The sequence below is a fragment of the Macaca mulatta genome, chromosome 10 (assembly GCF_049350105.2).
Source record: "Macaca mulatta isolate MMU2019108-1 chromosome 10, T2T-MMU8v2.0, whole genome shotgun sequence".
Classification (NCBI taxonomy): domain Eukaryota; kingdom Metazoa; phylum Chordata; class Mammalia; order Primates; family Cercopithecidae; genus Macaca; species Macaca mulatta.
The window spans coordinates 12,186,214-12,198,666 of NC_133415.1; the positions used below are offsets into that span (position 1 = coordinate 12,186,214).

The 12,453-nt window shown below is 53.8% G+C and overlaps 1 protein-coding gene and 1 long non-coding RNA gene across 8 annotated transcripts in view; one reads left to right on the plus strand and one right to left on the minus strand.

Annotated features, from left to right (window-relative positions):
• Window positions 1-12,453, minus strand: part of SYNGR1 (synaptogyrin 1) — a 33,829-nt gene that overhangs the window by 13,790 nt on the left and 7,586 nt on the right. The window contains exon 1 of one of the 7 annotated variants that reach the window (XM_077948006.1): window positions 7,258-7,372. Coding sequence (XP_077804132.1) covers window positions 7,258-7,357 — 100 coding nt within the window. The 5' untranslated portion in view covers window positions 7,358-7,372. 7 annotated transcript variants of the gene reach the window in all.
• On the plus strand, window positions 4,667-10,211 carry LOC144331738 (uncharacterized). The gene is made up of 2 exons (XR_013399108.1): window positions 4,667-5,029; window positions 5,631-10,211. It is a non-coding gene; the product is annotated as an uncharacterized LOC144331738 (long non-coding RNA).

Below are 12,453 nucleotides of genomic sequence, written 5' to 3' on the forward strand. Positions count from 1 at the left end.
TACAGGCATGCACCACTACACCTGGCTAATTTTGTATTTTTAGTAGAGATGGGGTTTCTCCGTGTTGGTCAGGCTGGTCTCAAACTCTCGACCTCAGGTGATCTGCCCACCTCGGCCTCCCAAAGTGCTGGGATTATAGGAGTCAGCCACCACGCCTGGCCTCAGAAACTACAATTTCAATGTGAGTTGAATACATTTTCTTCCATGGCTGATGCCCAGGATGGGTAATGATTCCAGGACGGGTATGGGAAAAATATGAGAAGCATTCTTAATATCTTACCTCTTTAAGATGTCTATAGTTTACAGGGATTTTATAATGCACAGGATATATTAGTACAGTAGCAGCATATATAAAACCAATAAATCTATATTGAATGGGAGGATTGGTGCAAATATTTTTCCTGAAAGGAAGACATGATTAAAAGTTTAGAGACTGGTCAGGTGCTGTGGCTCACGTCCATAATCCCAGAACTTTGGGAGACCACGATGGGTAGATCACTTGAGGTCAGGAGTTCGAGACTAGCCTGGCTAACACAGTGAAACCCTGTCTCTACTAAAAATACAAAAAATCAGCTGGGCATGGTGGCACATGCCTGTAATCCCAGCTACTTGGAAGCCTGTGACAGGAGAATGGCTTGAACCCGGGAGTTGGAGGTTGCAGTGAACCAAGATCGTGTCATTGCACTCCAGCCTGGGTGACAGAGCAAGACACTGCCTAAAAAAAAAAAAAAAAAAAAAAAAAAAAAGGTTAGAGACCACTGGGTTAGGATGCTTTGTGTTAAGGGGGATTCTGACCTGAACGTGCCCAGCAGATGAATGGGGGCACACAGTGTAGTACATCCATACATTGGACAATTTTCCAGCCATAAAAAGGAACAGCCAGCCTGGGCAACATTGTAAAACCACATCTCTACAAAAAATACCAAAATTAGCTGGGTATGGGCAGGGCGCAGTGGCTCACACTTGTAATCCCAGCACTTTGAGAGGCCGAGGCGGGCGGGTCATGAGGTCAGGAGATCAAGACCATTCTGGCTAACATGGTGAAACCCCATCTCCACTAAAAATACAGAAAATTAGCCGGGCGTGGTGGCATGTGCCTGTGGTCCCAGCTACTCGGGAGGCTGAGGCAGAGGAATCGCTTGAACCTGTGAGGTGAAGGTTGCAGTGAGCCAAGATTGCATCACTGTACTCCAGCCCTGCGCGACAGAGTGAGACTCCGTCTCAAAAAAAAAAAAAAAAAAAAAAAAAAATTAGCTGAGTACAATGGCATGCACCTGTGATCCCAACTAGTTGGGGGACTGAGGTGAGAGGATTGCTTGAGCTTGGGAGTTTGAGACCAGTCTGGGCACTATAGCAAAACCCCATCTCTACAATAAATAAATTATAAATTATAAAAAAGAAAAAAATGTACACTGAATTATACAACATTAAAAAGGTATGTTATGCTAATCTGGCCACAGTAAAAAAAAAAAAAGGATTCTGAAGCTGTGTTCTGATTCAGCCATGGGCACAGAGGTGGGCAGTGGTGGCCCGTGAGCTACCATTTGCCAATTCTGATTTGGGAAGACCCCATGACCATGAGACTTCAGACCCATGAGGGCATCGGGGCCCACAGCTCTGCCTCTCACAGGCTCTGCAGCCATCACCCCTTGAGTGGAGAGAGCTATTTATACTGTCCCCAATTGGCAGAGTAGAAAAACTAAGGCTCAGAAAGAGAAGGTGGCACTGTTGTCAGTAGCAGAGGCTGAAGTTGAACCCAGGTCTCCTGATGCCCAGACCTGTGTTCTTTTCCACCTGGCCAAGCTGACTCTCAGCCTCAGGTGGGCCCTGAGGAAGGGGTGGAATTTACTCCCAGAGACCCAAGGGATCAGGCAGAGGGCCAGCAGGGAGGAAGGCCAGGAGGGTAGCCTCAGTGTGACTGGGGATCAGGTGGCTCGACTCAGTCTCAAGTCTGGTGCTCAGAGGCATAGTGGGGAGCGCCCTTGAAGTCAGGACTTCAGAGCCATGGTCAAAGGGGCTCCTGAGTTACTGACAAACCAAGACAAGCAAGGCAGACTCTGAACACTGGGAGATGTGCAGTACATGGCCAGCTGACTGGGCCGTGGACTGCACAACTCCATGGACTGCTAGTCACACAACCCCTTGCACTGATGTACTGTAACAAGTCCAAGGCTCCTACCAGAAAACTGTCAGGTGGGGAATCTGAGGCCCAGTCCTGGATGTCACCAGATGCCACCAAACCAGAACAGAAAAGCCTCCTGATCAGAAAGAGACTTCAGACACTGAGGAATCATACAGACCTGCCAATTCAAATCCAAGGCCTGCTGCTTATGCTGGGTAGCCTCGGGCAAGTGACTTAGCCTCTCCAAGCCTCAGACTGGTCCTCTGTAAAAATTAACATCCCCTCTGGGGCTGATGGGAGAATTAGAGCAAGTACCCAGAGCAGAGCTTTTCATAACGTTCATTTCCTCTCTAGAGGCCCCAGAAAAGAGGAATGACACCAGGAAGGCCCCTCTCGAACACTTACTAACAGACACGTGCTCCCGGGGGCTGGAGGATACCCCACTGCTGCCACCGCTGAAAATAACTGTGGATCTCCTTCCAAAACCAGAACAGTATCAGGCTCCCCAAAGACAGAGAGGAGGTGGGAGGGGAAACAGGCAGGCAGAAGCCTGGGCCCTCAGGACAGCAGAGGAGGAACCATTAAGACTAGGCTCTCCTGGGTGACAGAGGCAGGGAGTCCTCAGAGAGGCCAGGAGGAAAGTGCTGGAAAGGATGTGTCCCCAAGAGGGTGCAGAGCAAGAGCAAAACAGCGTCGGAGGGACCGGGCAGGGCCCCATGGTCCCAGCAGACACCTGCCTCAGTCAGGCATTCATCACAGGTCACAAGTTTCTCGGCTCCTGGCACTGCGCTTGGAGGGGCACCAGGCGGTAATTCAGTCCAAGAGACCCTGCTGTGGGAGGAGATTGTGTGGGGAGCAGGACTCTGACTCAGATGACCTGGGCCCACTGAATCCTGGCATGGCCACTTGACCAGTGGGGTGACCTAAGGCCACTGACTTAACCTCTTGAGCCTCCGTTTCTGCATCTGTCAAGTGGGGGCAACAATAGCACCGAAACCAACGATGCATTGTGAGGAATCAGTGAGGTCATGCATGCAAGGAAGGGCAAGGGTGCTTGAACCTGGGTTCAAGGGATTCTCCTGCCTCAGCCTCCCAAGTAGCTGGGACCACAGGCACACGCCACCATACCCGACTAATTTTCTGTATTTTTAGTGGAGATGGGGTTTCACCGTGTTAGCCAGGAGTAAGCAGCCCCAGAAGGCTAGACTGTCACTAAACTCTGGAACAGATCACAGAGGCAATGGCGGTCCCTAGCAAACGCTGGGAGGGAGCAGTGGTGGCCAGGGAAAAGGGCCCTGAAGCAGGGCTTCTGGGTGGAGACAAGAATGATCCAGGCCTGCAAAGATCTGGGGAAAGCATGTTCCTGGCACAAGAACAGAAAGTGCAAAGGCCGAAGGCAGGAAAAGGTTTTGCACGGTGAGGTGAGAAGGAATGTGGTTGGAGCAGTGACCCGGGAACTAAGTACATGGGACAGGCAGCGGGACAAGGCCTGGTGGGCTGTGCTGGGGACTTTTTTTTTTTTTTTTGAGACAGGGTCTCACTCTGTTGCGCAGGCTGGAGTGCAGTGGTGTGACCTTGGCTCACTGCAACCTTTGCCTCCCGGGTTCGAGCCATTATCCTGCCTCAGCCTCTCAAGTAGCTGGGATTACAGGCATGCGTCACCATACCCAGCTAATTTTTGTATTTTTAGTAGAGACAGAGTTGTGCCATGTTGGCCAGGCTGGTCTTGAACTCCTGATCTCAGGTGATTTGCCCGCCTCGGCCTCCCAAAGTGCTAGGATTACAGGCGTGAGCCACCTCGCACGGCCTACAATCCAAGCTTTTAGGGATGGGGTCAAGGCCCTTCATGCACTGGCCCTGCCCACAACTCCTGGGGTCTCACCTCCTTTCACTCCCCCTACCACCTGCCTCCCCACCTTTGCACGCCCCAGGCCCCTTTCCATGTTTTCCTCGCTGGAAGACTGACTGTCCCTACCGCATGCTACAGGCTGAGCTACAACCTATTTTGCTATTTGTTTGCTGGAGTGGAGTGAGTGAGCTGCCTGCCCTGCCCTGGGGCCTGGGAGGCCTCTTCTGGGGCTTGACATCAGCGGTTCGTTCACTCGACATTTTCTGAGCACCTAGTAGGTACCAGACCTGTGCAAGAGGCTGAGGACACAGTTGGGAACAAGATGTGTGAGGTCCCTGTTCTCACCGAGGGAGACAAGCGTCACGAAGAATGAAGCAGAGCAAGAGGAGGTGGACTGGTGGTCCAGGGAGGTCTCTGATGCAGCGACCTTTGAGCAGAAGCCTGACTCAGTGAGGGACCTGAGCCCAGGGAAGAAGCAGTCACAGGTGCCAAGGCCCTGGGTGCGAGTAAGCTGGGTGTGTTCAGGAGCGGCACAGAGGTCCGCATGGTGGGAGCTGAGCAAGTGAGGGAGACACCAAGAGGCGAGGCTGGCGAGGAGGACGGGCTGGCCTCGACAGCCAGGGTGAGTTCAGGAGACACTGCAGGCTGAAGAGCAGCTGAGTGACTTGATGTGACTTAGGTTTAAGAAGAATCAGGCTGGTTGCTATGGAGAGGAAAGACTGGTGGTAAAGGTGACACAAGCAGCCCAGCCAGGAGCTACGGCAGCATCCAGGTGAGGGATGGGCCTGGGGCTGGTGCAGGCAGTGGAGCTGGGGAGAAGTGGTGGGTGCTGAATATATATATATATATATGTATGTATGTATTTGAGATGGAGTCTTGTTCTGTCGCCCAGACTGGAGTGCAGGGGCGCAATCTCGGCTCACTGCAACTTCCGCCTCCTGGGTTCAAGTGATTCTCCTGCCTCAGCCTCCTGAGTAGCTGGGAATACAGGTGTGCACTACTGCGCCCAGCTAATTTTTATATTTTTGGTAAACATGGGTTTTCACCATGTTGGCCAGGTTGGTCTCGAACTCCTGACCTCAGGAAATCTGCCCGCCTTGGCCTCCCAAAGTGCTGGGATTACAAGCGTGAGCCACCGTGACCGGCCTGAATATATTCTGAAAGGAGAGCCACCAGCATCTGCAGACACAGCCGACGTGGGGCGTGAGAGGAGGAGTGAAAAACCTGGGGACGGTGGCGCACGTCTGTGATCCCAGCACTTTGGGAAGCCGAGGTAGGTGGATCACTTGAGGGTGAGTGATCACTCCTGGGTAGGCCCAGGAGTTTGAGACCAGCCTGGGCAACATGGTGAAACCCTATCTCTACCCAAAATACAAAAATTAGCCAGGCAGAGGCTGAGGCCGGAGGATTGCCTGAGCCCAGGAGGTGAAGGTTACAGTAAGCTCTGATCGCACCACTATACTCCAGCCTGGGGGACAGAGGGACACTCTGTCTCAAAAAAAAAAAAAAGAAGAAGAAGAAGAAGGGGCTGAGCACGGTGGCTCATGTAATCCCAACACTTTGGGAGGCTGAGGTGGGCAGATTGCTTGAGGTCACGAGTTCGAGACCAGCCTGATCAACATGGTAAAACTCCGTCTCTACTAAAAATACAAAAATTAGCCAGGTGTGGTTAAAAAAAAAAAAAAGAAAGAAAAAGAAAAAAAAGAAAAAGAAAAGAAAAGAGCAGATGGGGGAGGAAGTCGTGGAGTTTAGGCTCAATAATGATAATGGGAAGCAGAGCCGTTCCCTGCAAATGCCACACCCTTACAGCCTACTGGTCCACAAGGGGGGAAACTGAGGCTCGGGGAAGAGAATGAACATCGCTGAGGACACAGAACCAGTCGCTTGCAGTCTCCTGAACCCCCTGCAAGACTGTCAGCTGCCCTCTATGTCAAGGGTTTAACTTCTCCATTTAGCTGCTGTCCCCTACCCCGAGTGGGAGCTCCCCCAAAGCACAACTCGAGCCTCAGGTTTCTGCTCCTCAGCCACTCACAGTACATGGGAGGAGGAACAGAGACTTGCCCAGGGCCTGCTGTGTGCTCAGAAATGGATGATCTCGACTCTACCAGCTCAATATTCTTATTCCCATTCTAGAGCTGCTTCTAGGGACCTGCCCAGTCCTCGCAACTGGGCAGGAGTGGAGTTGAGGCTTGAACCTGAGTCTCTCTGGATCCAAAGCTGGTGCCCTGTGCCAGGCAGCATCCCTGGGTCACTTGCTAAGGCCAGATCTGCAGGGACAGCAAGGAGCACGCAGAGCAGCCGCAAGGAGCCACTGGAGAACCGGAAATGAAACCAGAATGAAATTCCACACTGGCCACAGCAGCCACAGCACCGGGGGAAATTCATTCAACAAGTGGATCTGCTGCAGGGAAGGGAGACAGGTCTTCAGAGGCAGAGCCAGAGGCAGAGCCTCTCCCAGAAACAGGAGAGGACGGAGGGGTGATGGTCAAGGGAGGACCCAGGTCACCAGTAAGCAGAGGGAAAACAAGCTTCCCTCGAGCTAAAGCAAACGCTAAAAAAAGGCACAAGGTAAACCTGCCAAGCCTCTTTGGTTTTTTTCCGCCCTCTTTAAAATCCAATCCTGAGTCTTTTTTAAAAACGGATTCCAGATGGCGCTTGGTGGAGATCTATGTCAAACTCAGAAAAACAAATCAGAAGGAATCTCAGAATCTTGGATTTCAGGATCCTTGGCTACTGGATTCAGAGACACATAGAAACAGAGACCCCGGAAGCACCAAGCCCTTTGCGGTCTACGCTGGTCTCATCTGTCCCCCTTCCCACCCTATGTAGCCACCCCAGAGGGCTGAGGGTGGGTGGTGTCCTCAGGCTGTCTGACAGCTCTGCAGCTGCCCTCCTACCTTCCCCATCTTCAATGGGAGTGAACTCCTCTTTGCCTTCTGAACACTGCTGGGATATAGTGACTCCCAGACACCTGCAGGGACACCCCACTTTCCAGTCACTCTTTCCCACCCTGAGCCTTGGGCACTCCTGACCAGGACCTGTTTACAAGTCTGTCTCCACCCTGTGACTCTGAACCAGCCCACAGCCTTCTCGGAGCTGGCGCCAGTGGAAGAAGGCACCTAAATCATCTCTTTTAATCCTCATAAAAATCTGCAAAGAAAAAACAAACCTGAAATCATCCCCACAAAGCAGTCTTATACTTAGAGCATTTCACAGTCAGGGAGGCTAAGGCTCAGAGAGACCCTGCCTCTGGCTGGCCCACAGCAGGTAAATGGGGAACCTGTCTCACATCCGGGCCTGCTCCTCCAGCTCACCCACGACCTCTGTGTCCAGTTGCCTACCCATGAAGGATCGAATTCCAGAATCCCAAACTCTAAGGTCAACATGAGACCAAGGAGGCACACCTGCTGGTCCTGAGCCCTGTGTCCCGCAGTGCAAAAGGACACTGGGCTCACTTTACTTGAGGGGAGATGGTATCTCCCCTCTGCAGACAGACCACCCAGGGTGTGCCTAGGACCCACTGCAGGGCGTTGGCTAACGAAAGCTCAGGGCGAGCTGTGCCCAGCCAGCATGGGGGTGGCTGAGATCACTGTTACGTTGCCAGGAACCTCCTAGGGGCCTGGTTTTAAACGTCTTTAGACAAATGCTGGCTCTCCCCAGATAAGCTGCAGACAGATGACATCTGGAGCCCATGGCACTCTGTCCTCCCAGCTCCAAACAGAACTGTCTACTTTGCCCTGCGCAGGAACATCCCTGAGCTGGGTGGCTCGGGGGAGCCCTGGTCCCTGCCCTGCGGCACAGGCAGCCAGGCAGCTGGCCCCGCCCATGCCCAGGTGCTGACACCACCACAGCCTCCTCTCCAGACTCCTTCAGGCAGTCCCCAGGCAGCAGCCAGGGGGATCTCAGCCACTCCAAACTTCAACAGTCTTTCTGCAGGCTGAAGATAAAGTCCATCACCCTAGAATGGCCCTGAGGTCCCCCTGCTTGGGCCACGAGTCCTTCCTCCAGTATCCCAGGCTCTCTCAGCCTCCTCAGCACCAGCTGCTGGGCCCTAGTCCTGGGCTCATACTCGACCCCTCCAACCAGTCTGACATTCGGGCCAGCAGCTTCAGCCTCCTCCCGAAACTGTCAAGTCCCTCCACCCGGGGGCCGGCCACTGTCACCCCTCTCCAGGCAATGACAGCAGCCCATATGTCCACTTGCACCCCCACACTCTGTCCCCTCATAGCAGCCAGACAATCCCCTTAAACCTAAGTCAGGACATGTCACCCCCCAGCTCTAGACTCTTGGATCGATGCTCACCCACCGACCCCTGCCTGGGTAAAGACCTTCTCCCACCACACCCCAGGGCTCCTGCCTGCCTCTGAAGCTTCCCAATACTTCCCTCCCAAGCCCTCCTGAGTTCATTCCTGCCTCAGGGCCTTCACACTCGCTCTTTCCTCCGCCTGGGATGCCTGTATTTGTTCAGATCTTCCCTCAGCTGGTTCCTCAACATCCACATCTACAATGCAAAAGACACCTCCCCAGAGAAGCCTTCCAGACCAGACTCCAGATCTCAAGTATTCTCCAGTGCTAAAGGTTCTCGGTAACATTTAACTTCTCGGTAACTATATAACTTCTCTGCTATTTGGTGGTTCAGTGGTTGGGTGTATGTCTCTCCCCCAGACCCAGGGAGAGGGTCAGGAAAGGCTTCGAGGGGAGGTCTGATAGAGAGGCCTGGGTGGCACATGGCGGGCAGGAGAATTATCCCCTCCTCAGCATCCTTGGCTGGCACCTCCACTTGCACACCCCTGTGCACAGGGAGCTCACTCCCTGGAAAGGGGGCTGCCGAGTCTTCTCCCCACAAGCTGAACCCAGCCTTCCTGCCCTTGTCCTGGTGCAGGCATCCATCCTGCCTCCTGGGAAAGGCTGAGGGAAGAAAGGAGCGGTCACGCTTTGAGAAATGAGTCAGACTGCCAAGGGCCCCCCTTCACAGGAACGGGGCCTTGCCTCCCCCCAGGGTCATGTGAGGAAAACGGCTGAAGCCGCATGGACACATGATGGGTGTTGAGCAGCCCCTTGGTTTCCTGAAGAGCCTCGCCTGGGGGAATAGGTGGGGGTGGGGCAGGTGGGGCTCCGGGCCCCTCCTCCACCCCTGCCTCACACCGGGTTGTGCAGCCTTGGAAGTGACCTGTTGGGGATTAGGCGTAATCTCTGCAAGCCGTCCCCTCGGAGTGCTGGACGGTGGGGGTGGAGTGGGCTCCGCTGGGCAGGGCCTGGGTGAGAAGACCCCAGCCTCCCCATGGTGCTGAGGCTGGGCCTGCGTGATCTGCCCGGCCCTCCCTCTTTCCAGTATGCCCCATGTTCCTCTCCTCTGGCTGAGTAACCTCAAGGGGCCCTTGGAGCCTCATGAAAAAGGGGGAAATTGGCTGGGTACGGTGGCTCATGACTGTAATCCCAGCTATGCAGGAGGCCGAGGCAGGAGAATCACTTGAACCCAGGAGTTTGAGACCAGCCTAGGGAACATAGTGAGACCTCGTCTGTACAAAAAAAAAAAAAAAGGAGAGAAAGGAGGAAATGAAGACCCAGAGAGGGCTCGCTTGACTGGCCCAGGGCCTTACTATCAGTGGCAGAAGTAGCTGGACCGCCATCCCCATAATCCTGTACCCCCCAGGGCCTTCTTCACCCCACGTCTTATCACCTCTGCCCTTTCAGAGGTGTAGAAGAGGTGGGAGAGGGGAGCAACATCACCACCTGGAAAGGGGTGTAAATGCCAACCAAACACTGCAGAGCCCTTCAGGGCTAGACCTCATTTACATGCCCCAAGACTTCTGGGGTAGGCACTGTTGTACCCATTTTATAGATGTGGCCACTGAGGCTCTGTGAGGTCTCTCAGTTGGTAAGAAGGGCAGGGTTGGCCAGGCGTGGTGGCCCATGCCTGTAATCCCAGCACTTTGGGAGGCAAAGACGGGTGGATGACTTGAGGTCAGGAGTTCGAGATCAGCCTGGCCAACATGGTGAGACCTCATCTCTACTAAAAATACAAAAAAAAAAAATTAACCAGGCATAGTGGTGGATGCCTGTAATCTCAGCTACTTGGGAGGCTGAGGCAGGAAAATCGGTTGAACCCAGGAGGTGGAGGTTTCAGTGAGTTGGGATCGTGCCACAGTACTCCAGCCTGGTCGACAGAGTAAGACTTTATCTCAAAAAAAAAAAAAAAAAAAAAAAAAAGAAAAAGAAAAAAGAAAAGAAAAAGAAAAAGGGCAGGGTTAACCTATCCAGTTCTGTCTGCTTTTCCTCATCCCACTGCCTGCCTCCACCCTGCCAGTCCCTGCATGCCTGATGTTGTTTGGTTTCTCTCCTGCTGTGCAAATTCCAGGTCATCAGGGAAATAATCTGGTCCCAGGCCCTGCCTCACCTTCCAGTGAAGAAAGGCACAGAGGGGAAAGCTCCCCGTTTTGAGATTTCTGTCAGTCATCCCCACAGAGCCCAAGGGAAGCAGGGAGGGGAGCGCAAGCTTGGGAGAATCCAGGAAGGCTTCACGGGGAGGCAGGGCCCTAAAGGCCAGTTGGGACACCTGAAGGAGAACAGTGGCTAGGAGGAAGACTGATCAGTGCAGTTCCCGCCTCATCCATTCATAGGTGGGGCCCTTAGGAGATGCCTGGAACCAACATAGCCCTGGGGCTATGACAGATACAGTTCTTGCCCTCCAAGCATACCCCCCAGCAGGGGCGACAGCCTTGTCTCTGCTCTGCCAGGCCTTTCAGCCTTTGCCCTCGCTCTTCCTCCTTCCCCCTTCTCTGCCCGGCTGGCTCCTGCCCTCTCAACGCTGACTCAATGCTGGTGTCACCTGCCTGTCCCTCTCTAAGGATCTGTGCTCATCTCCATATTTTAACAGGTTTCTGTCACATTTCCCTCCACTAGACTGTCAGCCGTCCCTGCAGACCAGGCACCTCATCCGGCCCGTGCTCAGCATGTATATTAAAGAGGGACAAGCGGGGTGAGGGTGTCCACATTCTGCGGCTGTTTGGATTCAAGGGAGGATGCATAAACCCCTCACAGCTGCCAGATGCTGCTGAGAGATCCATCAATAACAGTCGGCCGTGAGACTGGCAATGTGAAGGTCAGGAATGAGCCTGGGAAGATGGCGAGGAGGGGAGAGAGAGCCCGTGGGGAGTGCGTGTGGGAGACTGCAGAAGAAACCCTGGAGACGGTGACAACTCTTCTGAAGGACCAGAGAAATGGGTGAGGGAGTGTCTTCCTGAGATGGGGAATCACGCACATTTGCAAGCTGATGCGGAAGAGCCACGAGTAGAGAGGGCGAAACTGAGGGTGGAGGAGAGAAAGAGGGACAGAGAATTGATGGACGTGTGTCCACGAGTAGGTGAGAGAAACAGGCTCACTAGGCTGCAGCCAGGCTGGCCTGGGCCACCAGAACAGGGGAGATAGTCTAGGAGGAGGTGGGCAGGTGTGAAGACGCCTAGTACCGAATTTAACCAGAGCTGTGCCAGGTGAGTGTGATGCACAGAAGGGCTGGAGCTGCAGCACGTGGCCACCGGGAGGTGGGAAGGGGGACAGCAGGGACCAAGGGGTGGTGAGGGCCAGTGCACGGGGAAGATCAGCGGTTCAGAGGCCCCAGGCCCAAGGACCTAGGATCAGGGGAGGGAGAGGGAGGTGGAAAGGTAGGAAGGTTGGAGGAGACGCCTGGAAGAAGGATCAGGAAGTGCGAGAGGCTACTGGGAAAGCAGGGCCAGGCTTAGCTAGGGTCCAGCTTGTGACAGTGGCTGAGGCTGGTGGACAAGACCACGCGGGGAGAGGAGGCAAGGGTGTGGGAAGGGTCACAGAAATAAACACTCCAATGACCAGGACTGGAGCAGGAGTAGTGCTGGAGAGGGCTGACACTGAGCCAGGGTGGGCATCTTTTTATTTTTATTTTATTTTATTTTATTTTATTTTATTTTAATTTTATTTTATTTTAAACGGAGTCTTGCTTTGTCGCCCAGGCTGGAGTGCAGTGGTGCGATCTTGGCTCACTGCAAGCTCTACCTCCCGGGTTGACGCCATTTTCCTGCCTCAGCCTCCCGGGTAGCTGGGATTACAGGCGCCCGCTGCCACGCCCAGCTAGTTTTTTTTTTTTGTTTTTGTTTTTGTTTTTTTTTTTGTTTTTTTTTTTGGTAGAGACAGGGCTTCACTGTGTTAGCCAGGATGGTCTCGATCTCCTGACCTCGTGATCCGCCCGCCTCGGCCTCCCAAAGTGCTGGGATTACAGGCGTGAGCCACCGCGCCCGACCTGGGTAGGCATCTTTGAAGAACGGGCAAAGTGGCCTGGAGCCAGCTCATCATGAAGGGGAGTGGGCGACCCAGTGTTGGTGTGAGATTCAAAGCTGAGGGACAATGGCCTGGAAGTGGCCTCAAGAACCAGAAGGACCCTCGACCTGTAGGCCCAGCGAGGGAGGGTCTGAGGGATAAAGAGGCCCCCACTGAGCAGGCTGCAGGAAGCAGG